General features: G+C 51.1%; 1 protein-coding gene and 1 pseudogene across 4 annotated transcripts in view; one reads left to right on the top strand and one right to left on the bottom strand.

Annotated features, from left to right (window-relative positions):
- The window catches only part of CLIP2 (CAP-Gly domain containing linker protein 2), a 71,010-nt gene that overhangs the window by 6,719 nt on the left and 39,491 nt on the right, over positions 1-24,800 (top strand). For all 3 annotated transcript variants that reach the window (XM_081132233.1, XM_081132232.1, XM_081132231.1), the window contains exon 2: positions 11,343-11,533. In XM_081132233.1, the coding sequence (XP_080988359.1) occupies positions 11,410-11,533 (124 nt within the window). In that variant the 5' untranslated portion in view covers positions 11,343-11,409. The remainder of the gene's footprint in view (positions 1-11,342; positions 11,534-24,800) is intronic.
- LOC308554734 (pancreatic progenitor cell differentiation and proliferation factor pseudogene) lies at positions 12,511-12,864 on the bottom strand (annotated as a pseudogene). Its single transcript has one exon. The product of its transcript is annotated as a pancreatic progenitor cell differentiation and proliferation factor pseudogene (transcript).

The following is a 24,800-nucleotide window of genomic DNA, read 5'->3' as shown; positions in this document are numbered from 1 at the left end:
TGAGTTTGGGAGAGCTTCTCATGGAAGCGGTGCCGACTGGAGCAGAAACCTGCTCTGAGAACAGGCCTCAGTCTCTGCTTAACCCCATCCAGTGATGGGGGGCTCACTCCCTGCCTCTTCGCTCGTTGGACTCACAGCAGTGAGCACCTGCTGTGTGCTGTGTGCATCAGATGTGCTTGGTGCCAGCTTTCCTGCAGGATGCGAGTCATTCAGAACCTTGAATTGCTCCACTCTGTCCTTCCCAGACGTGGCTTCAAGCCAGCTGGGGAGTGCCACTGTGGGCTGTGAACTAGCTGCTCTGGGCCTCCGGCTGATGTGGGGAGAATACAGGTGGCAGAGGAGGCATTTTCATTCCCTCCTCCCCTTAGTAGCCAGTTTGAGCTCCTGTGAGTGCTAGGCGCTGTCCTAGGTACCGAGTGCCCAGCCACGAACGAGATGTGCAAAGAACCTGATCTCTTAAGCTGCTCTCAGTGACAGCTGAGGGAGTTTGCCAGAGGCACAGAGGAAGGACATTCTAGGCAGGGGGAACAGCATGTATAAAGGCCTGGAGATGGGACAGTCTGTATGGGCGTGGGTGGGTGCCTGGCATTCTGCCAGATTTTGATAGCTGGGTGGGGGAGTGGAGGGCAGGGGTTGCCTTTCTGGAAGCAACTTAAAAAACATGACTTTGAGGGCTTGTTAGTGACTGACCTTACCCCTAGGGCCACCAAATTCTGCCCCTTCCCCACCCTTCCCTCCTCCACCCTCCAGCAGCTTTGGGTTGCCCTTCAGAGGTGTAAATGGTGCCCCTGGACCCCTGGCTGGTTCATCCCTTCACCAGACTGCCACACCCTGGCCCTTTCCTGTAGGCCCTGGATTACAACCCCTCCCCTCTGGTTGGGCCTCTCATGCCACAGAGGCGCCAAGCCTGGACCTCAGTGGGCTCAACCTCCTCCCCACCCCTTGCAGGGGAAGGCTCAGGTGTGAAAGAAGGCTGACTAAGAGGCCTTCTTTAGGGAAAGTTGGTGCCTGGGAAGCTTGCTCAGTGAGCACAGCACCACTGCATGCCAGACACTGGGCACATGAAATCCATGGGCTTGGGCCTTCCCACAGGGAGCTCACAGAACTGTGGGGAGGCAGACATTCAAGTAGGTCCGCATGGTTGGTTAGGTGCCACCAGCTGGGGCAGTCTGATGGGTTGGAAGGCCCCAGAGCAGCAGGGACCACCCCTACTTCCTCCACTCCTTCCCAGGAAAATTTTAAAAACTTTTTATTGAAGTACAACACCCATACAGAAAAGTGCACATGTCATAAGTGCACTGCTGGTTGAATTTTCTCAAAGTGAAATGACCGAAACAGTACCCAGATCCGGAACCTGCCAGCTCCCAGAAACCCATTCCAGTCAATACGCCTGACCCAAGCATGACCCCTTCCCAGATTTCTAACACCATTAATAAATAAATGTTGCCTGCCCTTGAACTTCATTTTAACAGGAGACACTTTAATACAGTATATTACATGTCCAAAATATGCCCTAAACTGTAAAATTTTTAAATGTCCTGTTCTTAATCTTAGTAATATGAACTTCATTTTAAATGGAAGCATAGTCATACTCCATGCAGTCTTTTATATCCAGCTTTTTTCACTTGATTATAGTCACGAGATTCATGCACACTGTTTCCTGTGGTTGCAGTTCATTCATTCTCATTGCTGTGTTTTATTCCATTGTGTAAATTTATTTACACATGTGACTAAGTGACAACTTATTAAGTCATTCTGATGGTGGTGGATATCTGGGTTATTTTCAGTTTGGGAGTATTAGGAAAAGAGCATGTCTTTGGGTACACATATGTACATATTTCTGTTGGGGGTATACCTTAGGTGGGGAATTGCTGGGTCTTAGGGTTAGTTATGTCCAGCTTTAGTATGTAATTCCAAACTGATTTCCAAATCACTTGTACCAATTTACTTACACTCCTCCTAGCAGTGCCTGAGCGTTTTGGATTACCCACATTTTCATCAACTTGTGGTGTGGTCAGTCTGTTTCATTTTATGTGTTCTGGTGGGTGTATGTTGTTATCCTGATGACTAATAAAGGTGAACATCTTTTCATATGTTTATCAGTCTTTTGTTTTTGTGAAGTGTTTTGCTGATTTTTCTAACTCAGGATTCTTTTTATATTCTGAATATGCATCCTTTGTAGACTACAGGAATTGCCAATGTCTTCTCCCCTTTTGTGGCTTGCCCACCCCTCTCTCTCAGTGATATCATTTGATGCACAGAGGCTCTTAATCTTAATCTTGTCCAATTTATCCGTCTCTTTCCTTTATCTTTAGCACTTCCTGTGTTAAAGGAATCTTTGCTTACTCCGATATTATGAAGATCTTCCATTTCTTCTTCTAAACACTGTATTGTTTTACCTTTTACATTTAGATCTGCTCTCTCCATGAGGAATTGATTTTTGTGTGTGATGTGAAATAAGTATCAGTTTCCTTCTGCTGCTATAGCAAATGACCACACACTTAGTAGTTTAAAACAACACAAATGCATCATCTTATAATTCTGGAGGTCAGAAGTCTGAAATGGATCTCACTAGGCCAAAATCAGGATGTTAGCAGGGCCAGGTTCCTTCTAGAAGCTCTAGGAAAGATTCTATTTCTTTGCCTTTTCCAGCTCCTAGAGATTGCCCACATTCTTCAGCTGGTGGTCCCTGCCTCCATCTTCAAAGCCAGCAATATTGGGCTGAGTTCTTTGCCATATCTCTGATTCTTTTGCTCCTGCCTCCCTCTTCCACATCTAAGGACCCTTGTGGTTACATTGGGCTTGCCTGGATAGTACAGGATAATCTTCCCATCTCATGGTCATCTCATTAGCAACCTTAATTCCATCTGTAACCTTAGTTCCTTCTTGTCATGTAAACATGTTCACAAGTTATGGGGGACCATTGTTAGGGGGGCCATTATTCTTCCAGCCACAGGAGGGGTCATAATATTTTTCCTATGTGGCTATTCAGTTGATCCAGCACCACTTATTGTAAAGACCAACCTTTGCTCACAGGTAATTTTTAGTTGCTTGTGCAGACTGGGTTGGAGAGGAGAACTCAGGAGATGGGGTGGCTTTCTTGCAGCCACCTGGTCTAGATGTATTGGATGGAGCTGCCACAGAAGTCAGAAGTGGATGAGGCAACCATGAAAGACGATTGGGTCACTATCCTGGCCTGGGAGGCAGGACACTGGAGCCCATTCCTTCCTTTCTGTCCTTGTTGCTGGGTCATCTTAGCAGGCCTCTCTTCTCCCTGGGCCTCTGTCTGATCTCAGGGATCCTCTTGCCCCACAAGGGTTTTCTTCATTTGGACACTTGAGTCTCAGTGTGCTGTTCACTTGCTCTGTGACCTTGGGTAAATCTGCTCTGGGCCTCAGTTTCTCATTCTTTGAAATGGGAATAAAGGTGGGTCAGAGGGCAACTTGAGCTGTGTTGTTCCCAAGCCTTTCTCCCTAGACCTGGTGGAGACCCCATCTGGCAGAGCCATGCTGATGCCTGCCCAGCATCTTGGGCCAGTGGCAGGAGAGCTCCAGTTGTCTGGTTGGCAGGGCTATGGGTAGCCACACAGCCAGGAGTAGGCTCTGGGGCCATGGCTGTGCCCTGATTCTGAGCATTCCAACTGTGTGTGTGTGTGTGTGCTCGCGCGCTTGCGCACACGTGCATGCCTGCAAAAGACAGAAAAATATATTGACGTTCCTTCCCCTCCCATGACCTGGCACAGCCCTGACCCCCTTTGTTCTTTGCTGGGAGATAGTATCCCTCCAAACCTGACGGAAGATGGTCCAGCTCAGGCAAGACTGGCCTTCCAGGGCTCTGCAGTCGCTCCAGGTTGTTGGCAGGACAGGGAAGATGCACACTTTATCTTCCCTGCAACTCAAGCTCAGAGGCTGTGAGGATGGTGAGCATGTGGGACTGGAAGCCAGGCTCTGGACTCAGGCCCTGCTTGTCTCCCAGCTGCAGGTGCCAGAGAAGATAGGAGTCAACCTGGGCTCTTGGGTTGGTTTGTCCTTCCCTGCTTAGCACCACGAGTGCCCTTGCATTCTCATCCATGCTGCTGGCACCGTGTGCTCTGCTCTGCCCCATGTCTTTCCAGCTTCACTCTCCCTCCCTTTTCTTGAAGCCACATCGGCTGGTGGAGCCTGGGTTCCAGCCCCAGTTCTGCTCTGAGGCTTGGGAGGGTCCCTTCTCCACACCAGTTCTGAATGGCTCCCAGGACCCTTGGTACTGCCAGGGCAACTCAGGACCCCAAGCAAGGTCCATTACCACCCTACCACCCCATTCTGGGGCCCCCTGTTGCCTTCCCCTGGTTGGCAAGTGTGCTGAGTGTGTATGGCCCAGGCTGGCTGCAGCTTCCCACAGGGCCTCACAACCCAGTGAAAGCAGAGGGTGTGTGTTGGGACGGGGCCCAAGCAGACAGGCGCCATCTTCCTCGCTCTCCCGGGCTGGAGGGGCAGCTAGCCTGAGGCTCAGAGCTTTGGCTTCTGACTCAAGCTGGCAGGACTCAAGGGAGCCCGCCCCGGCCCTATCCTGCTCTCTGCTTGTGCTTGGGGATTCTAGCGTTACCACTGGTGCAGTTTCCTGAGCCTCGGTCAGATGCAGACAATGAACCTCCCTTCCAAGCTGGATGGGCAGGAGGTGCCAGCTGGGAGTAGGCTTGTGGGGGCGGTGGTCACATCCATCTTTGGGACCCTGCTGGATCTGGGGGTTGGGATAGCACTGGGTTGCAGGCATGAGTGTTGGGGTGCCCAGTGGGACAGGGCTAGGGGTAGCCTGTGCCATGTCTACATAAGGGCTCACCTTCAGTTTGGGAGCTTGTTCTGGTGGCCAGCTCCTGTGGGGGTTCATTCCGTTTAGGGACTGTTTGCTCTCCACTCGTGTCTATCTTTACTTGTTTTTTTTGTTTATTTAAGAAGTGATTTGAAATATTTCAGGCATTCAAATAAAGGAATGGAGAGGATACAATGAACATCCATGTACATCCTGTAAGACTTAAGAAACAAATCTTATAAATAGAAATGAAGCCCCAGTTACCCCTCCCAGTCCAATACCCAGCCCCAAACCGCATTTCCCGGCTGTTGCATGGAGGGCTGTGATAAGCACCCTGTAGGTGCCTCCCAGGATGCATGGCCGAGGTTCATAGCTGGGTCTCCTGCTACTGCAGCACCCCCCAGGCTGTGCCCACCCAGGCCCACCAGCTTTTGCTCCATGGCCTTTCTAGCACTTGGCATCACCTGGCTTTCTGACTTGTTTCCCATCTGATTAGGTGGGAAATGGGAGCTCCTTGTGCCTTGGACTTGCATTTTCCTGATGACTGGGAGGCCCAGCAGCTCAGCTGGACATCCTCTCCTTAAAAGCTCCCCCATTCATGCCCTTCTGTTGTTGGGGCACCCTCAAGTCCATACCCGGTGATGCCTTTCTTCTTTCTCTCCAGCCTCTCACATTGGGCTCACCTTTGTTTGAATAGCCTTGGCCTGGTGGCCAGCACTGGAAGATCCCCCTCCTCATCACTGTCCCTTCCAGCCTCTGAATCCCACCCCTGTGGTCTGTGCCTCGCCTTGTTCCAGTCCCCTCACCCCTGCCCCGCTCCCTGTTAACAGAGCCTGCCCCCATCCCCACCCCGCCTGCATGGTGTGTTGTGGCCTGAGCCTCAGGGCTTTCCGCCAGTGGGCAGGGGCCATGCTATAAGTTCACCTCTGGACACTACACGTCTGCGTTCTGGTCACAGGCTCAGGAGAGGAGCAGGGAGCATGGGTACCCTGACTGCCAGAACCTCTGAAGGGGGAGGAGGAACAGCTCAGGGAGAGCTGCCACTGTTGGGGGGTGTCCATGAGGCCTGGGCCATGCTGCCTCAGCCAGTAGCAGTGTCCTGCCAAAGTGCCCTCCCTTCCAAGCAGGAGGCCCAGGGGTGAGCTGTGGCTCAGTCCCGCATCAGAGACTGGCCCTGGGAGCCCCCTTCCAGGTGCCGCCTCTCTTGCCCTCTGGGCAGGCTGTCATGTAGAGATGGGCTTTCCGCTGCCCTATTTGGCACTGGCTGTCCTTCCGTCAGGGCCCCACCCTGGGCCGCCAGTTGGCAGAAAGTTCTTGGTCCTCAACTCCACTGAAACCTCGGTGTGCCACCCCCTGGGCAGCTGAAATGGAAACCCTGAAATGCAGCCTGGGCTTGTCTTCAGTAAATGGTAATTGAGGGCAGCACAAAGGGGGCCTGTTGGCCTGAATGCCACCCGCCCTCTCCCACGCCTGCCTCGTCTGGGCCCGAGTCCCTGGGGGAGGTGGTGTGGGCACCCGGGCCTTCAGAGATCATAATAGAGGCCTGACAGCAGCGACAGTTGCCCTTCCCAACAGCTCCTGTGTGCCAGGCACCGAGGGACACTTGTGGGCTGCGTTCTTTGAGGTAGCAATACTTTTACCCCATTTTACAGGTGATGAAACTGAGGCACTAGGCCAAGCTCCCACAGCCACTCTGGGTCTGGGGTTTGGACTACCCACAAAGCTTAAATTTATTTCCTCCCAGGCCTCCCCCACCAACTGCAGTGTGGCCAAAGGCCAATTTATCACCATGTCTAGCTTTTTCCAAGAATCCCTTTCTCTTCCTCTACCCCAGGAACAGGGCTGAGTCACAAAGGCCAGTTTGCCCAACGCCTCCCCCACCTTCCTGTTCACCAGCCTTCTCTCATCTCCCCCAGCTTTGGAGGCCCTGGAGCGGGGGGGGGGGGGAGCTGCTTGCCTCTCCTCCCCTCGCCTCCCCACACCCTCAGCAGTGGTGGCTGGACTGAGTCAATGCTGCCTCGGTTCTCTTCTCCCGCCAGCTCCTCTGGTCCCCTTTGTCGGCAAGGCACAAGGCATGTGGACACTTTCTCCAGAGGCCAGGAGTCTCACAAATGTTATTCCAGGCCCGGCAGTGTGAGGAGGCAGGGGAGGGCCAGGCCGGGGTCTGGTCTCAGACACTGAGCTTCGTGTGACTTTGGATGAATCTTGAACTTTCTGAGCTTCAGGTGCTCTGCCTCTAAGGTGGGCACTGCCTCATCAGGGCTCTTGAGGACTAATGCGGCCATGTTTCTACAAGGCCTGGTACATAATAGGTTCTTCCTACTGGAGTCTGCTGGGATCATCAGGGTAGGAGGGCAGGAGGGCAACTGTGGGAGCCTCCAGAAGCCTTTTCTGGGAGGAGTGTCCATGGGGATTTGTCCTCTGGGCCGCTGCAGGTGTGCTCTCTATGGAGTTTCCTGATCATAGGCTCTTTGCCAGACCTCACCTGGGGCAGGGTTCTCGAGGAGAGACTGTGGCCCCATCTGAGGTTGCCTGGGAGTTCTCAGGAGGCAAGATGAAGGTAAATGAGAAAAATATCCTTTCTCCTAGCTCAGCATGTGTCCTGACGTCTCTATGGGCCAAAATCTGGGAGAGTTCCTAGAAGAGGAGGAGGCGTCAAGCTAGGTGTTCTCATAGGTGGCTGGAATAGGTGAAGTAACGCAGGTAGGAGAAAATGGACGTGGGAAAGTGTCAGTTGTGTGGTCATCAGCAGCAAGCCTGGTTGGGGAGCCTCCAATGCAAGGACATGGTTATAACACCTGGTTGCTGTCCCCAAGTGCACACTGGCTAGTGGAGAGGTCAGACCAGCTACATGAAATGCCATGGCATCAGCCAACCAGCTGAGCTGATCACCACAAGCCACTCAGTCCTGAGTACTGGGCCCTGTGGAGGTGAGGGGGACCTTCTGGGCCTCTCCTGGCCATGGGCCAGCATCACTTATTCAACAGTGATTTATTGAGCTCCTGTAGACACCCTTGTCAGAACTAAGGGTACCACAGCAAACAAAACAGACCAAAGTCCCTGTCCTCGTGCAGTAGAGAAAAACAAAACAGGGTCAGGGTCAGGAGGACTGGGTAGGGGTTGTAATCCTAAAAGGGAACACTGGAGCAGATACTTGAAGGAGATGAGCAGCACACCTCAATATTTGAGGGAAATGCATTCCAAGTAGAGGGAACAACATGTGCAAAGGCCCTGAAGCTGGAGCATTCTTAGTGTGATCCAGGAGCGACCAGAGGCCAGTGGAGTTGGTGAGGGAGGGTCGATAGTGGTGGAGATGAGGTGAGGAGGGCCTTGAAGGCCATTGTACTAACTTTTATGGAGAGGCTTCAAGGATTTTTTTAATATATATTTTTTAAGGTGAGGTTCATTTACATGATATAAAAGTCACCCATTTTAAGTGGGTGACTTTTATATTAAAAGTTTGATGACTTTTAATATAAATAAGCAGTTGTGCAGCCATTACCACAATCTAGTTTTAGAACATTTCTTCCACTCAGGAAGTTCTCTCATCCATTTTCAGCCAGTCCCTGCTCCTACCACCAGGCAACTGCTGATCTGCTTTCTGCCTATAGTTTTGAAATTTTATATGAATAGAATCATACAGTATGTAATCATGTCTGGGGCCTTTCCCTTAGTATAATGCATAAGTCAGTATTTTCTTACTGTTGCTGAGTGCTATACTATAACATCGATGTACTGTTTGTGCGTTCACCAGAGGATGGACATTTGGGTTTTTACCACTTTGGGTATTATGAATAAAGTTTCTATGAGCATTTTAAAATAAATCTTTGTATGGATATACGTTTTTCTTTCTCTTAGGTAGTTGTGTCATATGGTAGGTATGTATTTAACTTTTTAAAGAAAGTGCCAAACTGTTTTCCAAAGTGGTTGTACTGTTTTTTATTTCCCCCAGCAATATGCATGTTCCAGCTGCTGTACATTCTCATCAGCACTTGATATTGTCAGTTTCCCTGTCTTTAGCCTTTCCAGTTGGTGTGAAGTGGCAGCGCTGAGCTTTTGGTCCTTGTTGGTCATCTTTTCTTGTGCCTATTGCTGTTTGCATATCTTCCTTGGTGGGTGAAATGGCATTCAGATCTTTTGTTCATTTTTCATTAGGTTGTCTTCTTATTACTGAGTTCTAAGAGTTCTTCATATGTCCTGAATACAAGTCTTTTATTAGATATATGATTTGTAGCTTTTTTTCTCTGGGTAGGTCTTGGGCAGAGAAGGGGCCATGGGCATGGGGAGAGGGTCCTTGCACCTCGCTTCAGTTCCAGCAACACACTCTCCTCTGCCTCAGGCATGTGGGCTCTGCATCAAGATTTCCTAGGTCAGAGGGACCCCCAGCTAAGCCACAGGAGCAGGAAGCCCATTTGGCCACCCACAGAGTGGCCACCCATTCGCTGTCACCAGAGACATGCCCTTGTTGGCTCAGCGAGTCCCTGTCAGGTTTGGGGATTCCAACACAGCCTAACCAGGCTCAGAGATAGATGTCACAAACTATGGGGCAATTCCCCAGTGAATGAACTTCCTGGAGAGCCAGATTCTGGGGAGCAAGGGAGCAGGCTTATGCTGCAACCTGACCAAATGTCTCTGGGCCCCAGAATTCCCGAGGTATCAGAGTCATGGATCAGGGGATTGTAATGTTGGATTTGCAGGCTCCAGGGCCAGATCAGGGTAGGCAAAAATGCCCCATTCTCCTCTCAGCTTACCTGGGCATGTAGGTGTCACCACTCTGTGCCTTGGGGGAGCTTATTTTCCTCTGTTCTTATGGCTGGCAGCCCCATGTAAGGAGCTGATCTTTCCCATGGTTGATCCTTCCCGGAACAGATAATAGTGTTGCTGGCTCATCTTGCTGGACTGAGAGCCATTCTGAAGACACTGCGTATTCCTGCCATGAGTATTGTAGGTTGGCTTCTGTATTAGTCAGAACTTTGTGGTTGCAACCAACACAGTCCCTAAAAATAAGTTTAGACAAAAAGAGAAAACAATACATGTGTATGTAAGTATGTATTGGCTGATGTAAGAGAGGGGCTCAGTCACCATCTTCAGGCTCAGCTGGATCCAGGCCCTCTAAATCCAGCCACTCAGCTCTGTTTTCTCTGTGTTGGCATCGTTCCTGGTGGCTCTCCCATGAGGTAACTGGGATGGCCCTGCAGTTCCTGGCGTCCATCCCACAGCGACGCAGCCCCAGAGCAAGGAGAGAACCTCTTCCTAAAGATTCCAGCCAGAGTCCAGGTCCTGATGCTGCTTGGGTCACGTGATTCCCCTCAGTTAACCATGGGGAGAGGGGCGGGGGCTCTGACCTGGCCTGGGTCGTGTCTACTCCAGGAGTGTATGCAGGTTTAGCCACACACATCATGTGGATCAAGAGTGGAGGAAAGGGTTCTCTAAAAGGGAATCATGTTCCATGACCAAGGGTAGGATAGGAAGATGGCTGGACAGGCAGAGGGTGGTGGCATCCCTGACCCTATCAGAGTGGGGTGCCCAGAGGGCATTGATTTCCCGTTCTCAGGTCCCAAGGGGATGAAGCTTTCATCCAGAATCCTCCGTTTGTCCCGTGGTGCTCTGCATTCCTTCTCCCCACTGGCCAGTGTGCTCCCAAGGCAGAGGCCTGTGGCTCTGGGGCAGGACGGGGCCTGGCCCACAGTGCTCCCTCCATAGACACTTGGTACAAGAGAGGGTGTGCACATGGGACAGAGCCGGAGGAGGCCAGGGGCTGGCGGCCCTGTCCTTCATGCCTCTCCTTCAGTCCCCCTGCATCCAGCCCTGTTTTGCTGGCATCTGGTACCCTGAACTGATCACCTTGGAGACTGGAGGTGTCCCTTTTGTCAAATGCTAGTGCCCCATTCATTGCGGACACCGTATGCATCACACCCTTCTCTATTTAGTTATATAGGCAGGGAGCTATAACGGTGGAAGGACAAGCAGAGGGCACATGAGTCCATCCTGGCAAGGGATGTAGGTCTCTCTGTGTGTATGTCTGCACACCAGGTGGAGTGGGCAGGTGCTGGGAAGGTGAGCCCAAGAGCAGGAGTGTAGCCTGATGTTGCTTTGTCCAGCCTGCATCAGGAGGAATGTGAGTTATTGGCTAGTCCTAGAGAGTCTGGGGGCTGATGGAGAGGAACTCACCAGCTTGTCGTGTGTGTCAGAATCCACGCCAGCTTGTGCTCTGTAGTGAGAGCCACACTCAACTGTTGGTGGCTGTGCTGGCCCTCGTGGTCCTTGTCTGGGATTGCTGGGGTTCATACAGCATTGCTGCAGACTCCAAGCGAGTTTGCTCCTGATTCTCACCTCCTGGGCCCAGAAGGTAGGCAGAGAGAACATGCCAGACCTCTGAGTCCAGCAGACCAGTACACTTGGCCACACCGCTGCTACACTGGACCCACTCTTGCTGCCACTGCTCTGTGTCTCAGTTTCCCTACGTAGGAAAAGGTCTGTGCCTTACAGTGTTGGCAGTGCTGGAATCCTGCTGTGTCAGCATTGGGGTGATCACTACTGTTATCTGCCCACAGGTGACTGACGATGGCAGAGAGAACGTGACCTGCACTGGCCCTTTCCCACCCACTGAGTGGCACCACCATGCAGAAGCCCAGTGGCCTGAAGCCCCCCGGCCGTGGGGGGAAACACTCGAGCCCAGTGGGTCGGACGTCCACTGGGTCAGCCTCTGCCTCTGCCACGGCGGCATCCACCGGCTCCAAAGAAGGTGCGCATGGCTAAGGGTGGTAGGGTGAGGGGCTGGGTGGGGACGTGGATCTCCTGGAAGAGCCGCTCTGTGACCAACCTGGAGGCCAGCAGCACCTGGAAGTTCTTATTTCAGTCTGACTGTGATCCCTTGAACAATGAACTAGTGACAAACACTGATGCGCACTTGCCTATTCATTCTCCACCACCCCAGGAGTTGGGTACCACTGTTGGCTCCACTGCAGATGAGGAAATGGAGTTCCAGGGAGGCCTGGCATCTTGCCCAAGGTCACTCAGACCCCCCCATTCATTCTCCTTCCAGGGTCTGAGATTGTCCTAGTGGAGCCAGCCCCATCTTCCCCTCAGCCCTCTTGTCTGCCACCCAGAACCATGCCCTTTAACCTTTCCGTATCTGATCTCTAGTCTTCCTGCTGGTGGGCAGAGGGCACTCTGGCTGGAGGCACCAGCTCTGAGGGCAAATGGTAGAGAAGAGCTGTTAGTAACTTGCCTTTTCTGATCATAAAAGTAAGACAGACCCTGTGGGGTATGTGGAAAGTTTGATGCAGGAGTAAAATTACCTATAATCCCAACCCCTGGAGGCAGCTATTATTTTGGTTTGTGTTTATGTTCTTACTCTTTTTTTTCTTAACTATTTGTAATCATGCTGCATCTACAATGTGAAAATCTGCTTTTTTCCATTTAATATGATCAGGTGAATTTTTCATATCTTTTTTTTTTTTTTTTTATGCTGGCTGCTTGTCGTTTATTTTCCACTTGGTGCAAGGCACACGGTTACAGGGTGTCAGAAGGCTCGAGTGTGGCTTGGGTAGTAAAGAGCAGGGCTCTCAACTTCTTTGTGGTGTTTTGCTGTTTTGTTGTAAAAGAGCCCATTGCTTCTGCTTGCTGCAGCCTGCCTAGTCTATGGGGTGGGGTAAGGAGGGGGGAAAGAGATAGAGGGGGAGGGGCTCAAAAGAGCCTAGCACCCCTAGAAGTCTGGTGGCTGGTGGTGGCCACTCAGGATGGGGACCTGGTATTGGCTTTGCCAGGCTGGCCGCCAAGCTGCTTCCTTGTGGCTTCCCAAGCCAGGCCACAGGTGATCATGCTGCTGGAGGCCTGAGGAGATTCCGAGTGCTCTGGTGACTCCAACACTGTGGCCGTGAATGGGAGAGTGGACTTCCCAAAAAAGAAGCTTGCCCACCAGTGACCCGAGTCGGCCTTGGGGAGACCAGGGTGGTGGGGGACGGCTTCCCCAGGGTACTCAGCACTTCCACAGGAGCTGTTACTGGAAGTGGAACCCAGGCGGCACTGGTAGTGGGTGGCCACGAGCGAGCCGCTGGAGAGGATGGCTGCCATGCTCTTGCTCGCGGACTGCTGGAAACCTCGGTGGCGACCCCCCGTGGGCCTCGGCCCGCGATTCCAGGTGGCAGGAACGGGGGCACTAGGCCACAGAGCCCATTTGCGGAGGAGTCCGTGTGACGCCGCTCCATGACCGAGACACATGGGGGTCTGCTCATCATTTTTATTTATTTATTTTTATTTTTATTATTATTATTATTTTTAATATATCTTTATTGATTTCAGAGAGAGGAAAGGAGAGGGAGAGAGAGAGACAGAATCATTAATGATGAGAGAATCATTGATCGAGCCCACAACCGGGCAGTGCCCTGACCGGGAATCGAACCCCGATTGCCTGGATCCCAGGTCGACACTCAACCGCTGAGCCACGCCCGCCCGGGCTGCTCATCATTTTTAATGGCTGTAAAATATTCTGTTCATTCAACAAATGTAAGTCAAGGGCCTGCTTTGTTGACATAGTCCTAACCCCTAGCCTCTGGAGCTCTCATTCTGAACAAAACTGGTTGAGATCCCAGCCCTCAGGGGCTGCCAGTCTGGGCAGGGAGACTGAATGTCATGATATCCAGTAATGGGGGCCTGCCCAGGTCTGGGAGGTAGGGATGTGTGAGCTGGGGTCTAGAAGGCAATGGTTCACTAGATGAAGAGGGGAGGGTGTTCCAGGCAGAGGGACAGCATGTGCAAAGGCTCAGTGGCAGGAGGGAGCATGATAAGTAAAAGGAAGGGAAAAAAAGTAAGTGAGGCTGAAACATAACCAGTGAGAAGCTTGCTGGTGAGATGGTGGACCGGGTGGGGGCAGCTTGGCGTTATGCGGGGAGTTTTACTAACATCCTAATAGCAGTGGGAAGCCACTGGAGGGTTGTAAATCAAGAGGAATATAATAGAGGAATTGAAAAACTTTTCTTAACCCATTCTTTGCAGTTGAAAGTTGTGATTGTTTTTTACTTTTCACTTTGATAAATGATGCTGTGATGAACATCTTTGGGCTCAAATCCTCACTCTGATTATACTGCAGCCATTAAGGTAAGATGCTATCCATCTTGTCTGATTGGAACAGAAGTTTGGGAAATCTGGCCTCTGGGTTGGGTCAAGGAAAGTTTTGAGCCAAAGGCCTGGGCAGTTGGCAGAACCATGCCCCTGGCAGATCCAAACACCCAGCATGACAGGGTAAGGAAGTTGTACAGTGTGTCCCATGGGCAGGTCTGCCCAGTACATCCTTGTTTAAAGGTCCAGACTCCCCCTCCAAGTGGCAAACCTTCCTTTACTCATGGAAGGCCCTCCTGAACAATGAGAAGAAGCTAGGAGAGAAAACAGGGCGGGAAGGATGTTCCAGGGGAAGAGAAGAAGTGATGCAAAGGCTGTGAGGCAGGAATGAGTTATGTTTGATGGGAAGGAAGGCAAGTCTGGGTAGAGAGGAGTGTGAATGAGGTTGGGGAGGGTGGCAGAGGCAGATTATGAAGAGCAGGGGGTTTGGGTTTAAGTGTGATGGGAGCTGTTGGAGGATATTAGCCGAGGAATGACTGGATGTACACATCCCTAAGTCTGCCATGTGAAGAACGGGCTTCAGGGGTTAGGAGCAGGGGTTGGAGAGACCAGTGACATGTGGTCACCCAGGCGAGGATGTCAGCACTCACTGCCAGGGCTCTGAGATGTTGAGGGGTTGACCACCACTACCTGAGTGGGCCATCAGGGAAGACTTCCTGGAGGAAGCCTAAAAGAGCATAGCCTTGAGAATGGGGGAATATAAGTGTTGTAGAGGAGGAAGACTTTCAGGCAGTGGAGAAGAGCATGGGCAAAGGCATCAAATGGGCTGAGCTTGGTCCAGTGGGGGCTAGGGATGACGGTGGCAGTTGTGTAGCCACTCTATGGAGAAAGGCACCAGCTAGGCCTGACCCTGACCCTCTTCTCTAGTGGAGAGAGTCCCACAGCACCTTTGGCGTTCTTTCCTCATTGCTCCCTCGCTGATCAAGAGGGGCCTGAATCTGGCTCTGATCAGAATCTAATGTGCTCTGCCCCTGGAAGAGTTACCTAACCTCTCTGAGCCACTAATGGGATAATAGCGTCTCTCTGATGTGATCAAGTCAGTTAAGGAATGTGAAGTGCCTGCAGGTACAAAACTCATTAAAGAGTAATTTCTTTTCCTTCCATCCATCTATAATCTCATTATAGAAAAAAAAACGTGAAAGTGATAAAAGAAGATAAGCCCTCCACTGAACCTAATCACAGCCACTGCTGTGATTTATTTCCTTCTGATCTTTTTTCCTACCGCAGATATTGTTTTAAGTAGTTGAGTCATGGATTGTACCCATATTTGCATCATTTGTTTCCACCTTTGACTGTGCTTGCAGTCTTTGCCATCCTTCATAGCCAGGGAATGGGGATGGAGCACACAGTGTGGCATGCTGGTTGCTTCCTAGTCACACTGCACAGTGGTCTGGGAGCCCCTGAGGGTGGTCTGACTTGATCTGGGCCCTCCCACCTTAAAGGGCTGTTCCAGAGCAAGGAGGTGCCACTCCATGAATGTCTGATTAATTACAGAGCCATGACCCCATGCTCCACGTGGGCATGAAAGGCTGCAGCAGGGCTTGGTGGTGCCCTCCCTCCTCTGGCACCAGCTGTCTTTGCAGACACCCAGGCTAGGGGAGGGGGAGTGGAGAGCTGGGAGAGTTGGCAGAGGCAGAGAAACCCTGTGAGAGGGGAAGGGAGATTTCTGCCACCCAGAGCTACTTTTGTCCCTGCTCCAGGTCTTATAACAAGAGTCTCTGGAGAGGAGGGGCGGGTGGAAGCAGCAGCGTAGGACTGTGCCTGCACCACCCACCCCCCATGTTGGCCCCTCAGACTCCCTCCCCCATCCCTTGGAACTGGCCATCTGCTCTCCAAGGTGCTGGAGGTGCTGCCCTCATCAGAGGCTGCGACCCTGTGTGAGGGGCACCAGGGCACTGAGAGATGGATCTGGCAGAGACTAGAGCCTGGCTGGGGTTGGGGGACAGTTAAAAGTTGGAATCTGTTCTGGGAATCGGCAGTGGCTGCCTCCCAAAACATGAGCTCAGCTTCCTGGCAGAGGGTCTGGCCAAGGGCTGGGCCTGGACTGATGCCCCCGCCCCCTGCCCCATGGAGATGGAAGGGCCTGTGTCAGTCCCCAGAGCTGTGACACACAGGGAGCGGCAAAGCCAAGGGGACCGTTGGATGGAGTCTGTCATACTATGTGGTGATCCAGTGGTCAAAGCAGGTGTGCAGAGGGCGATCTGGGACCCACCTGTAGACAAAGGCCTGGGTGGGGCATGGAAGTCAGGGACATCCCAGCTGGACAGGATGGAGCACCTGGAAGCAGCTTCAGATTGGGAGGTCAGGGAGGGTCTTTCTCAGGAGGTGACATTGGTGCAAAGATCTGAGTGACAGAAGCCAACCCAGATGACTAGGGAAAGAGCATCAAGGCAGAGGGAATAGTGATGCAAAGGCCCTGAGGTTTGAGATGTCTGAGAACCAGAGAGCGGCTTGAGTGGACAAGGGGGAGTGTCACTAATGGGCTAGGGCAGGAGTCAGGGCCCCAGATGGAAGTTGGGTAGCTGTGACTGGCGCGCCTGGGGGTTTGGAATCTAGCCTGTGCCTGAAGGAGGAGGAAGTTCAGGCTTCCAAGCTGGTGGCCCGAGACTGCTGCTGGTGTATGGCCCTCCGTTTGGGTCAGGAGGAGCCTGCAGTAGTCAGGCAGGTTCGGACACTGCCCCGCAGTTGTGGAAAAGAAGAAGCTGCAGCACACTGTGAGCAGGGGCCCTTAGCACTTCCATGGGGTTCGCTTCTGAGCCTGAGGTCAGGGCAGACCACAGACCACTGTCGAGTTCTCTCTGCCCTTGCTCCTCCGAAGGGGCAGGTAGGTCCCTGAAGGACCTTTCCCATCCCTTGTAGTGTGCTGTCCTGTAGTGTAGATGTCCTGTCCAGGAGGGATGACATTTGACCCTTGTTATGTCACAAGCAGGCTCTGCAGCAGGCATCTTATCACATTTTTTTCTCATTAACAGTCCAGTGAGATAACTGCTCTTTTTTCCATTTTAAAGATGAGAAAACTGAGGCTTTGAGCTCTCAGCTGAGTTGCTGAGAGTTGCAGGGCCAGAGAGTGGTGGAGTGGGAGTTGAGACTCAGGCTAGGCTGAGTCTAAAGCTGTCTCAGTACACCGGCACCTGCTGTCCCACCCCAGGGGTGGGGTGACTGGGGCCCCAAGTTCAGTTCCAGCTTCACACACTCAGCTCATGCCCCGCTCAGGTGGGCAGGGTGGGAGGAGTGGGCTGTATTCATTAAGTTGGTCACAACTGCCCTCCAAGTTACCTTCAGCCTTTCCTCGTGCTACAGACCCAGGACACAGGAGGTCAAGGAAGAGTACATGGGACTCCCCCTCAGACAGTGAACAGGCCACTCAGGTTGGAGTTCACCCCTATATCTTGATCCCTCCCAAAGGGCCCACACAGGGCTGGCCCCAGAGCTTTAGTTCTGGATTACTAAGTTGGGCGCAGATGCCCCTGCATTCTCTCGGTGCTCCAGACGTGGCAGCCAGCCTGCCCTGCCCCATGTGGGACCCCCAGAGCTGGTCTCTAGTCTCAGACACTGACCCCACCCCACTCCATCCCCAGAGGGTTGTCTTTCACCTAGGTAGCCATGCTCCCTAGGAGGGTGGGAGGCATCATTCACATTCTAAGTGACTTGTCCCAGATGCTGTGCAAACCTGGGCAGAACTAGGACTACTTCCAGCCCTTGCTCTTGCAGAGCAGCACAGCCCCCAGGCAGCACTCACTCCCTTCAAGGTCAACCTCTCTGGCTCTCCCTAACCACATCCTAAACTTTTTAATGGCATCAGGATGGGGAAAGCCAAGCTGAGCTTTTTTGTGGCTGGGCTGTGTGGAGGAGGGGCAGCGAAGCCTCCTAATGCTCCTGACGTCGCTGGTATTGATCCAGGGGGTGGGGGCCCAGCTGCCAGCACTGCCTGCTGTGTGTGGCCACAGCAGGGCTTCTCCATGGGGAGCTGGCTCTGCTCTTTCCAGGGTAAGCCACCCACTTCTTTCTTCCCTGGGTCCCCGGTTGAATCTGCTGGGAGGGGCTTTATTCTCTTGATTTGGAGTAGGGGGGATGGAAGGGGACTCCTGAGTTCCCTTCGGCTCAGGAAGTGATGAGCAATCCCTGGGACTTAGGCCCGCTCCACAGTGGCTGATAGCCGGTCCCTTCTCCAGGGCTGGCTGGCTGGAGGCAGCGTGGCAGGGGGATACAGGGCCTGTGGTGGCCAGAAGGGATGGACCCTGCTTGGTCAGGGTGGTCTGGGAGGGATGGGCTCAGCTCTCCTTGGAGGCCATATCGGTGGTTGCCATCAGGACTGAACTCGGGGTGAACTGGGCTGGGGGCTCCTGGTGGGAAAGCCGGCTCCCTTGAGGAAGACCACAGAGACCTCATCCCTTCCTTCATGAGCACCTGCTGTGCGGGAGGGGGTCCTTAGAGCAGAAAGCAGCTTCAGGATTTGCCAGCATTTATGTTTGTTGCTTTGGGGCCACCAGGGAGGGGAGTTCAATGTCATGGCCAGCCTGCATTTCAGTCTGGTCCTGGGGCTCCAAGGATGGAGAGGGGAGTTGGTATGGGCACCACCTCCCAGGGCTTGTGTTCCTGGTGGGGTGCAGATGCGTACCCCTGCATCCTGGGAGGCAGGCTATGCAAACCAAGGAAGAATGGAGCCCTGGGGGGTGGCTGTCGATGAGGGCTATTAGAGCTGGTCTGATGGGCAGGCACAGACAGGAAAATGCTGTACTTTAAGGCCAGGGTGACCATGTTCTGCCGGGGCAGCCCTAGTTTATGCCTGTGGTCTTGGCATGATGCTATATTAATAACACCTCCTTTTTCTCCAAGGTGTCTGGTTTTGGCTGATGAATCGTGTGGTTACCTTATTTATAGCCCCTCTTAAGCAGTCACAGTGCACATTAAAGGCTCTGAAAAGTCTTGCAGCAACATAACCTTAACTTTGTTTAAGCCACTGGTTCTAAAGTTAGTTTGAATTTGGAGATTAAATTTTTTTCTTCACTATACCTGTTAACACCCTGTGGAACTATGTTCTGTGGAACATTTAGGGAATTGACCAGCTCCTCAAGGGACCAGGTTCGAGCATAGGTATGCTCTGTTCCCTCTGGCCTTTCAGGGGGAACATGGTAGGAAAGCCGGCTCCCTTGAGGAAGCAGACTGCACAGCCTATCTGTCACTGTGGGTCCCTGCAAAGCCCCACTTGTGTGTTTTCAAATTGGTTCCTTTTTATCCTGTTCCCTGTGTTCCCACTTCACCAGCTCCAGGCCTTCATGCCTCAGTGCTGTGTTGGAACACTCTTAAACCTTTCTTTCTCATCAAGCATCACATCAGAAACACTTTCCCTTACGAGAATTATTTTTAAAGGTTGCTTGATAATCTGAAAGACTTGACCATAATTTACATCACTGCTCTCCTGTTCTGGGGCACTTAGATTCAGGTTTTGTTTTTTGTTGTTTTGTGAATGACAAGACAGTGAGTCAGTTTCTTCTTTCTAAATTATTTCATTGGGAAAAAGGCCGAAGATTACATTCCTTATTTTTGAAAATGTATTTCATTTTTATTGTATTTTATTTAAAAAATAGCATTAAAAAAGTAAAAAGTTAACATAAAAAGTGATCTGTATCTAAAGATTTCAAATGGATGGGGTGGGGGGATGATGACATGATTAGATTTGCCTTGCAGAGGGCTGTCTGCGGCTCTGGAGTAGGGCCTGGAGCAAAGATGGTTGATCAGAGGCTGGGAGACCATTTTGGAGGTTGCTGAGCTGGGCAAGGTGTGAAATCTCAAGGACCTGAGATGGAGGTGTGGATTTAAGAGCTATTCCTTCTGTGAAATTGCTGGATCTTGATGAATAACTGGATTGATGGGGTGGGAGGGGAAGGAGTAATGAGGGTCTGTGGCCTGAGTAAATGAATGGGTAGGGGGGCACTCCCGAGATGGGGAGGACAGAGGAAGAGCTCTTAGAGGGAGGGAGTCTTTTGGTTCAGAATATCGAGTGTGAGATTCTGGGGGACATCCTGGGGGAGGCAGCTGCTGGATGGGCATGGCTGGTATCCAGGGAAGGTATCTTGGCTGGAGAGCGCAATTGGGGCCCAACTTCATTCTAATCTTCCTGTGCCATTTAGATCTTTAACAAGGAGAATTTATTAGTGTCTTTAAAAAAGCAGAAGTATGTCAGCCTACAGGCAGTAGCTAAAGCTTCAGGAGAGAGTAGGATTATGTGGGAAGCATAGTGTAGGTCAGGGTTCCCCGGGTACTAACCAGAGAAGGATATTTCTTCTGCCTCTCACCCCTTCCCCACCAGCTCTCTGAGTGGAGACAAGTCAGGGACTTGGTGCTTCTCTGTCTCCTCTTCCTGTGTCTCATTCATGGGATAGAGAGAGAACGTAGATGGGGCCTGGATGGATCGCCCATCCAGGGTGTGGGCTGAGCTGGGACCGGTGGTGTGGTAGCACCAACCCATGCCAGCTCCTGAAATTTCAGGAATTTTGCCAGCCAGATGTTAAACATGGCCATTATTTTAAAAATCAGATTGTGTGGATTTACAATTAAATAAATTCTGTTAAAAACATAGGGCCCTGGACAATGTGACTCACTGGTTGGAGTATCAGCCTGCACACCAAAGGGTCAAGCGTTCAATTCCTGGTCAAGGGTATTGTCCTTGAGTTGCAGCTTCAGTCCCCAGCCCCTATCAGGGCACATGCAGGAGGCAACCAATCACTGTGTCTCTCTTACATCAATGTTTCTCTCTCTTTCTCCCTCCCTCCCTCCCTCCCTCCCTTTCACTCTCTCTAAAAATCAATGGAAAAAATATCCTTAGGTGAGGATTAACAAAAAAACAACAACAAAACACACATAGGTAATAAATAGTCAAAACTCATGAATTCTAGTGGTACTTCTTATAGTGTTTATACACTAATAATTCTATATTTTACTACTATTTACTAGTAGTAAGATTTACAATATCTGTATTTTTGAGGTTATTTATTCTATGGTGGAAATACTATATAATCTCTTCCAACTCCATGTTCTGTGATATCATGCTAGTAGTTTGAAATTGGCCGGGGTGGGAGAACTTACACCATGGAAATTGGCAAATGCTACAGATCAGACTTGCTTATTTATTTTCTCCCAGAGAGCTAGTTGTTAAGCCTTTACCACCACACCACTGGCTGGAACACAGGTGGAAAAAGGAATGAACAGAGACTGCCCCATTGGGAAGAACCATCAGGGTGGACGGGTGGCGGAGGCAGAGAGGCCCCCAGTCCTGTCATAGGAACAGGGGACTTTCAGAGCATGGTGGATAGCTGGGACAGGAACCACAGGGCCAGGAAGGGCCCACTGCCCTGTAGGGAACAGGTAGTGTCATCCTCCCATGAGCAGTATCCGGAGTGGGCACAGATCAGGAGCTGAGGGTCAGAGAGGGCCTAGGAAGCAGAGTCTTCTCAGTGGATAGAGCCACTTCCTTCTAGATGCTTCTGGATCAAAAAATACCCACCTTGCGAAGTGCAGAAGACCAAGTACTGTAATATCTAAATATGGCCTCACTTGAGTTTTTAACTATGCAGTATATATGAATGTATATGCACAAGATAAAGCCTAGAAAAACATATGCCAAGACTTTAACTGTGTTATGTTTGTATGATGGAATTATAGGTGCTTTCATTTTTTTTAAAAATCAGTAACCTATGTTTTCTAATTTTTCTGCAGTGGACGTATGAATGATCTTTGTAATAAACATTTAAATAGAGAGAGGAAAGCTTGTTTGCTGGGAAGGAGAGTAGGTGACGGCAGGAGGGGAAAGCTCCTGTTTTGCGGGCTGAGTGTGTTGATGCCACACATGGGCTCTGGCCTCTGTTGGAGGGCCAGTTGGGGGAGAGGGGAAAGATGGGGAGGTGGGTCCCAGGAAGACCAGGCCACCAGCTGCTGCCACTCTACACCATGTCCATTAGCCCTTTTCATCAAAGTTCTACTTTGAACTTGAGACCAGCAATAAATTTCCTCATGCCTGTGTCTGGGAAAGGATCAGCTGCTCCTGTGAGGTTTAGGTCTGTCACTGCCCTTGGGGGTGTGCTGAGCCACTGCTAGCCTGTGCAGGAACTTGGAGGGAGCAGAGCCCAGATCCTGGCTTCAGAGCTGTGAGAGTATGGTCAGGTCTGATAGCTTGAGTACTCACAATAGCTCCTCCAGAAGAAGTGGGACCCATAGACTATCAGTGCTGGCCAGGACCTTGGCTATTTCTGACCCAGTTCTTTGTTGTCCCATAGGGAAACAGGCCCAGATATGAGAAGGGGCTTGGCCAGGCCTAGCCAATGTGTTATAATGGCTCCCTGGAGGGAAGGGGGCTCTGTAAGCTTTTGTTGATGTTGTTTTAATTATATATTTTTTAAAATTTTATTTATTTATTTTAGGTGTTTTGTTTTTAAAAATTTATTGGGGTGACATTGGTTCACAAAAGTTTCAAGTGTAAAACTCAACAAAACATCATCTGCACACTGCACTGTGCGCCCGCTGCCCCGGGCAAAGTCTCTTTTCGTTCCCTTTTCTTCCTGTTTGCCCACCTCCATCTACCCCTCAGCCCCCTTTTCCCTCTGGCTGTCACCACACTGTTGTCTGTGTCTTAGGTTACTGGTTTTAATTTTGTGTTTTGTTTTTTTTTTTGCTTAAGCCCTTCACCTTCTTTTATCTAGCCCCCAAGCTCCCTCCCCTCTGACAGCTGTCAGTCTGTTCCATGTATCCATGCCTCTGTTTCTATTTTGTTCGTCAGTTTATTTTGTTCATTAGATTCCACATGTAAGTGAGATCATATGGTATTTGTCTTTCTCTGGCTGGCTTATTTTACTTAGCATAATAATCTCCAGGTCCTCCCATGCTGTTGCAAAAGGCAAGATTTCCTTCTTTTTGGCTCTATAAGGGTTTTCCATGCCTTCCCAAGCTCAGGCTGCTGAAAGCTCCTTAGTGTGAGAGGGGGATTTGACGAGGGTTTGCCCTGGTGAGACAGGCAGCCAGGGGCACCAAAGAGGAAAAATGGAGCAAAATACTGGAGTGCGTTTGCCAAAAGCTTGTGACCTGGATTTTAGCAGCTGTTGAAACAACTGGTCCCTGGGCCTGTGACCCCTGGAAGGGGTGGAGTGGGGAAGAAAGATTACCTGAGGGTCTGCCTGGGCTGGGACAGCTGAGGAGAACAGCTGAGGAGGAGCTTTTTGCCAAGAATAGCCCAGAATAGCTTGGTCCCCCTCGACCTGGGACTCTCCTCTGTAAGCAAAAGGAAAGGTGGGGAAAGGCTCTTACCTGGGTCACACCATTCTGTTCAGCTAGCAGACATCACTCAGCCCCTCGACACAGGGAAGTGTTCTAGAAATGGATATGGGAACGGCACTGGCACCTGGTAGGCACCTGTCGTGTATGTGTGCCTTATTGGGGAGTCATCAATAGGGAGGGCTCTGAGCCCGACCAGCTGGGCCTGACTCCTGCCTAGGTAACTGGGCAAGTTTCATAACCTCTGTTTCCTAATCTGCAAGATAAGAATGTAATATGTAAAAAGTACCCAGTCCATTGGAGGCGTGCAGTAGGCACTTCATGAATGGTAGCTGCTGTTTTATTTTATTTTGGTTAATCCTCACCTAGGGATATTTTTCCATTGATTTCAGATAGGGAAGGAGGGAGGGAAAAAGAGAGAGAGAAAAACATGGATGTGAGAGCAACACATCGATTGGTTGCCCCCATACACGCCCTGACTGGGGCCAGGGATCAAACCTGCAACCCTTCTGTGCACAGGCTGACACCCTGACTACTGAGCCACACCAGCCAGGGTAGGAGCTGCTGTTTAAATAATGACAATATTGACATCTCATTGTTGATGGGCTCCACAGGCTTCTTGGGCAGTGTTGTGAGGGGGCTGGGGGCTTCCTTCCCATCTGGCTGCTTTTCAGAGCAGCTTTGTCTAAGGAAGGTGCCTGCCTGACCCAGTGAGGTGGAAAGCCACTGTGGGGGAGTGGGTGGGGTTCCCAGGTCCCAGTAGAAGCTCCTTGTGATACAGGATTGTCCTAGATCAGGATTGAGGACTCCCAGGAGATTGGCCCAGGAGCAGGGAACCAGCTGGATGGGGTCTGTGTTAGCTGACTTACACTTGGTGTTTTATGTCAATTTCAGAGGTCTCAGACAGCCGCCTCATTTTACTCAGGGGTAGAGCCACTTGCCCAAGATGACCAGAACCTGCCTGGAGGCCCTTCTTCTGCCTCCTGGGCCTTTTATGGTTTTCAATTATTTTCTAGCCTTTTAGTTTTTATATAAGCCATTCTCATGAAAATAACAATAGTCAGCACTCATGGGTCCATGTATGGGCCAGGCAGGCACTGTCCCTATCATCCCACATGGCCCAGGAGAGAGGTGCAGGTAAGGGACACAGATGGGGCCGGGGGAAGCTGGGTTTGAGAGCAGGTCTGCGGGTCTCCAGGGTCTGCTCCCTCAGCCACTGGGACCTCATGGAATCTAAGTGGTGGAAGAGAGCCTTGGGGCCCCCAACCAGCGTCCCACTCAGGGTTCTCATATAAACAAGAAATGGAAGGAGACATCCTTACATAGGAAGAAGTAATAGATGAGATTATTTCCTGGTTGCAGGGAACTGTAGGGTTTAGTCAGATTCTGGAAAATAGGTCCATGCAGAGGAGTCCAAGATTTGGGGTGGTTGTAGTTTGGGGCTGGGCATTGTGGGCACTTCATATACATTTGTTAGATGATTGAAAGTGCTCTGCACCAAGAGCCAGAGGCCTTTGGCCAGAGCTTGGCTCTGCTGCCTACTGCTTGGGAACTTAGATAAAGCACCGTTATCTCTGAGCCCCAGTTTCCTCATCTTTAAAACTGGGACAACAAAATCACTTCACAGG

This window comes from Miniopterus schreibersii (assembly GCF_964146895.1).
Source record: "Miniopterus schreibersii genome assembly, chromosome: 3".
NCBI classification, from domain to species: Eukaryota; Metazoa; Chordata; class Mammalia; order Chiroptera; family Miniopteridae; genus Miniopterus; species Miniopterus schreibersii.
The sequence above is the reverse complement of the archived record's forward strand: the minus strand, read 5'-3'. Positions and strand labels throughout refer to the sequence as shown.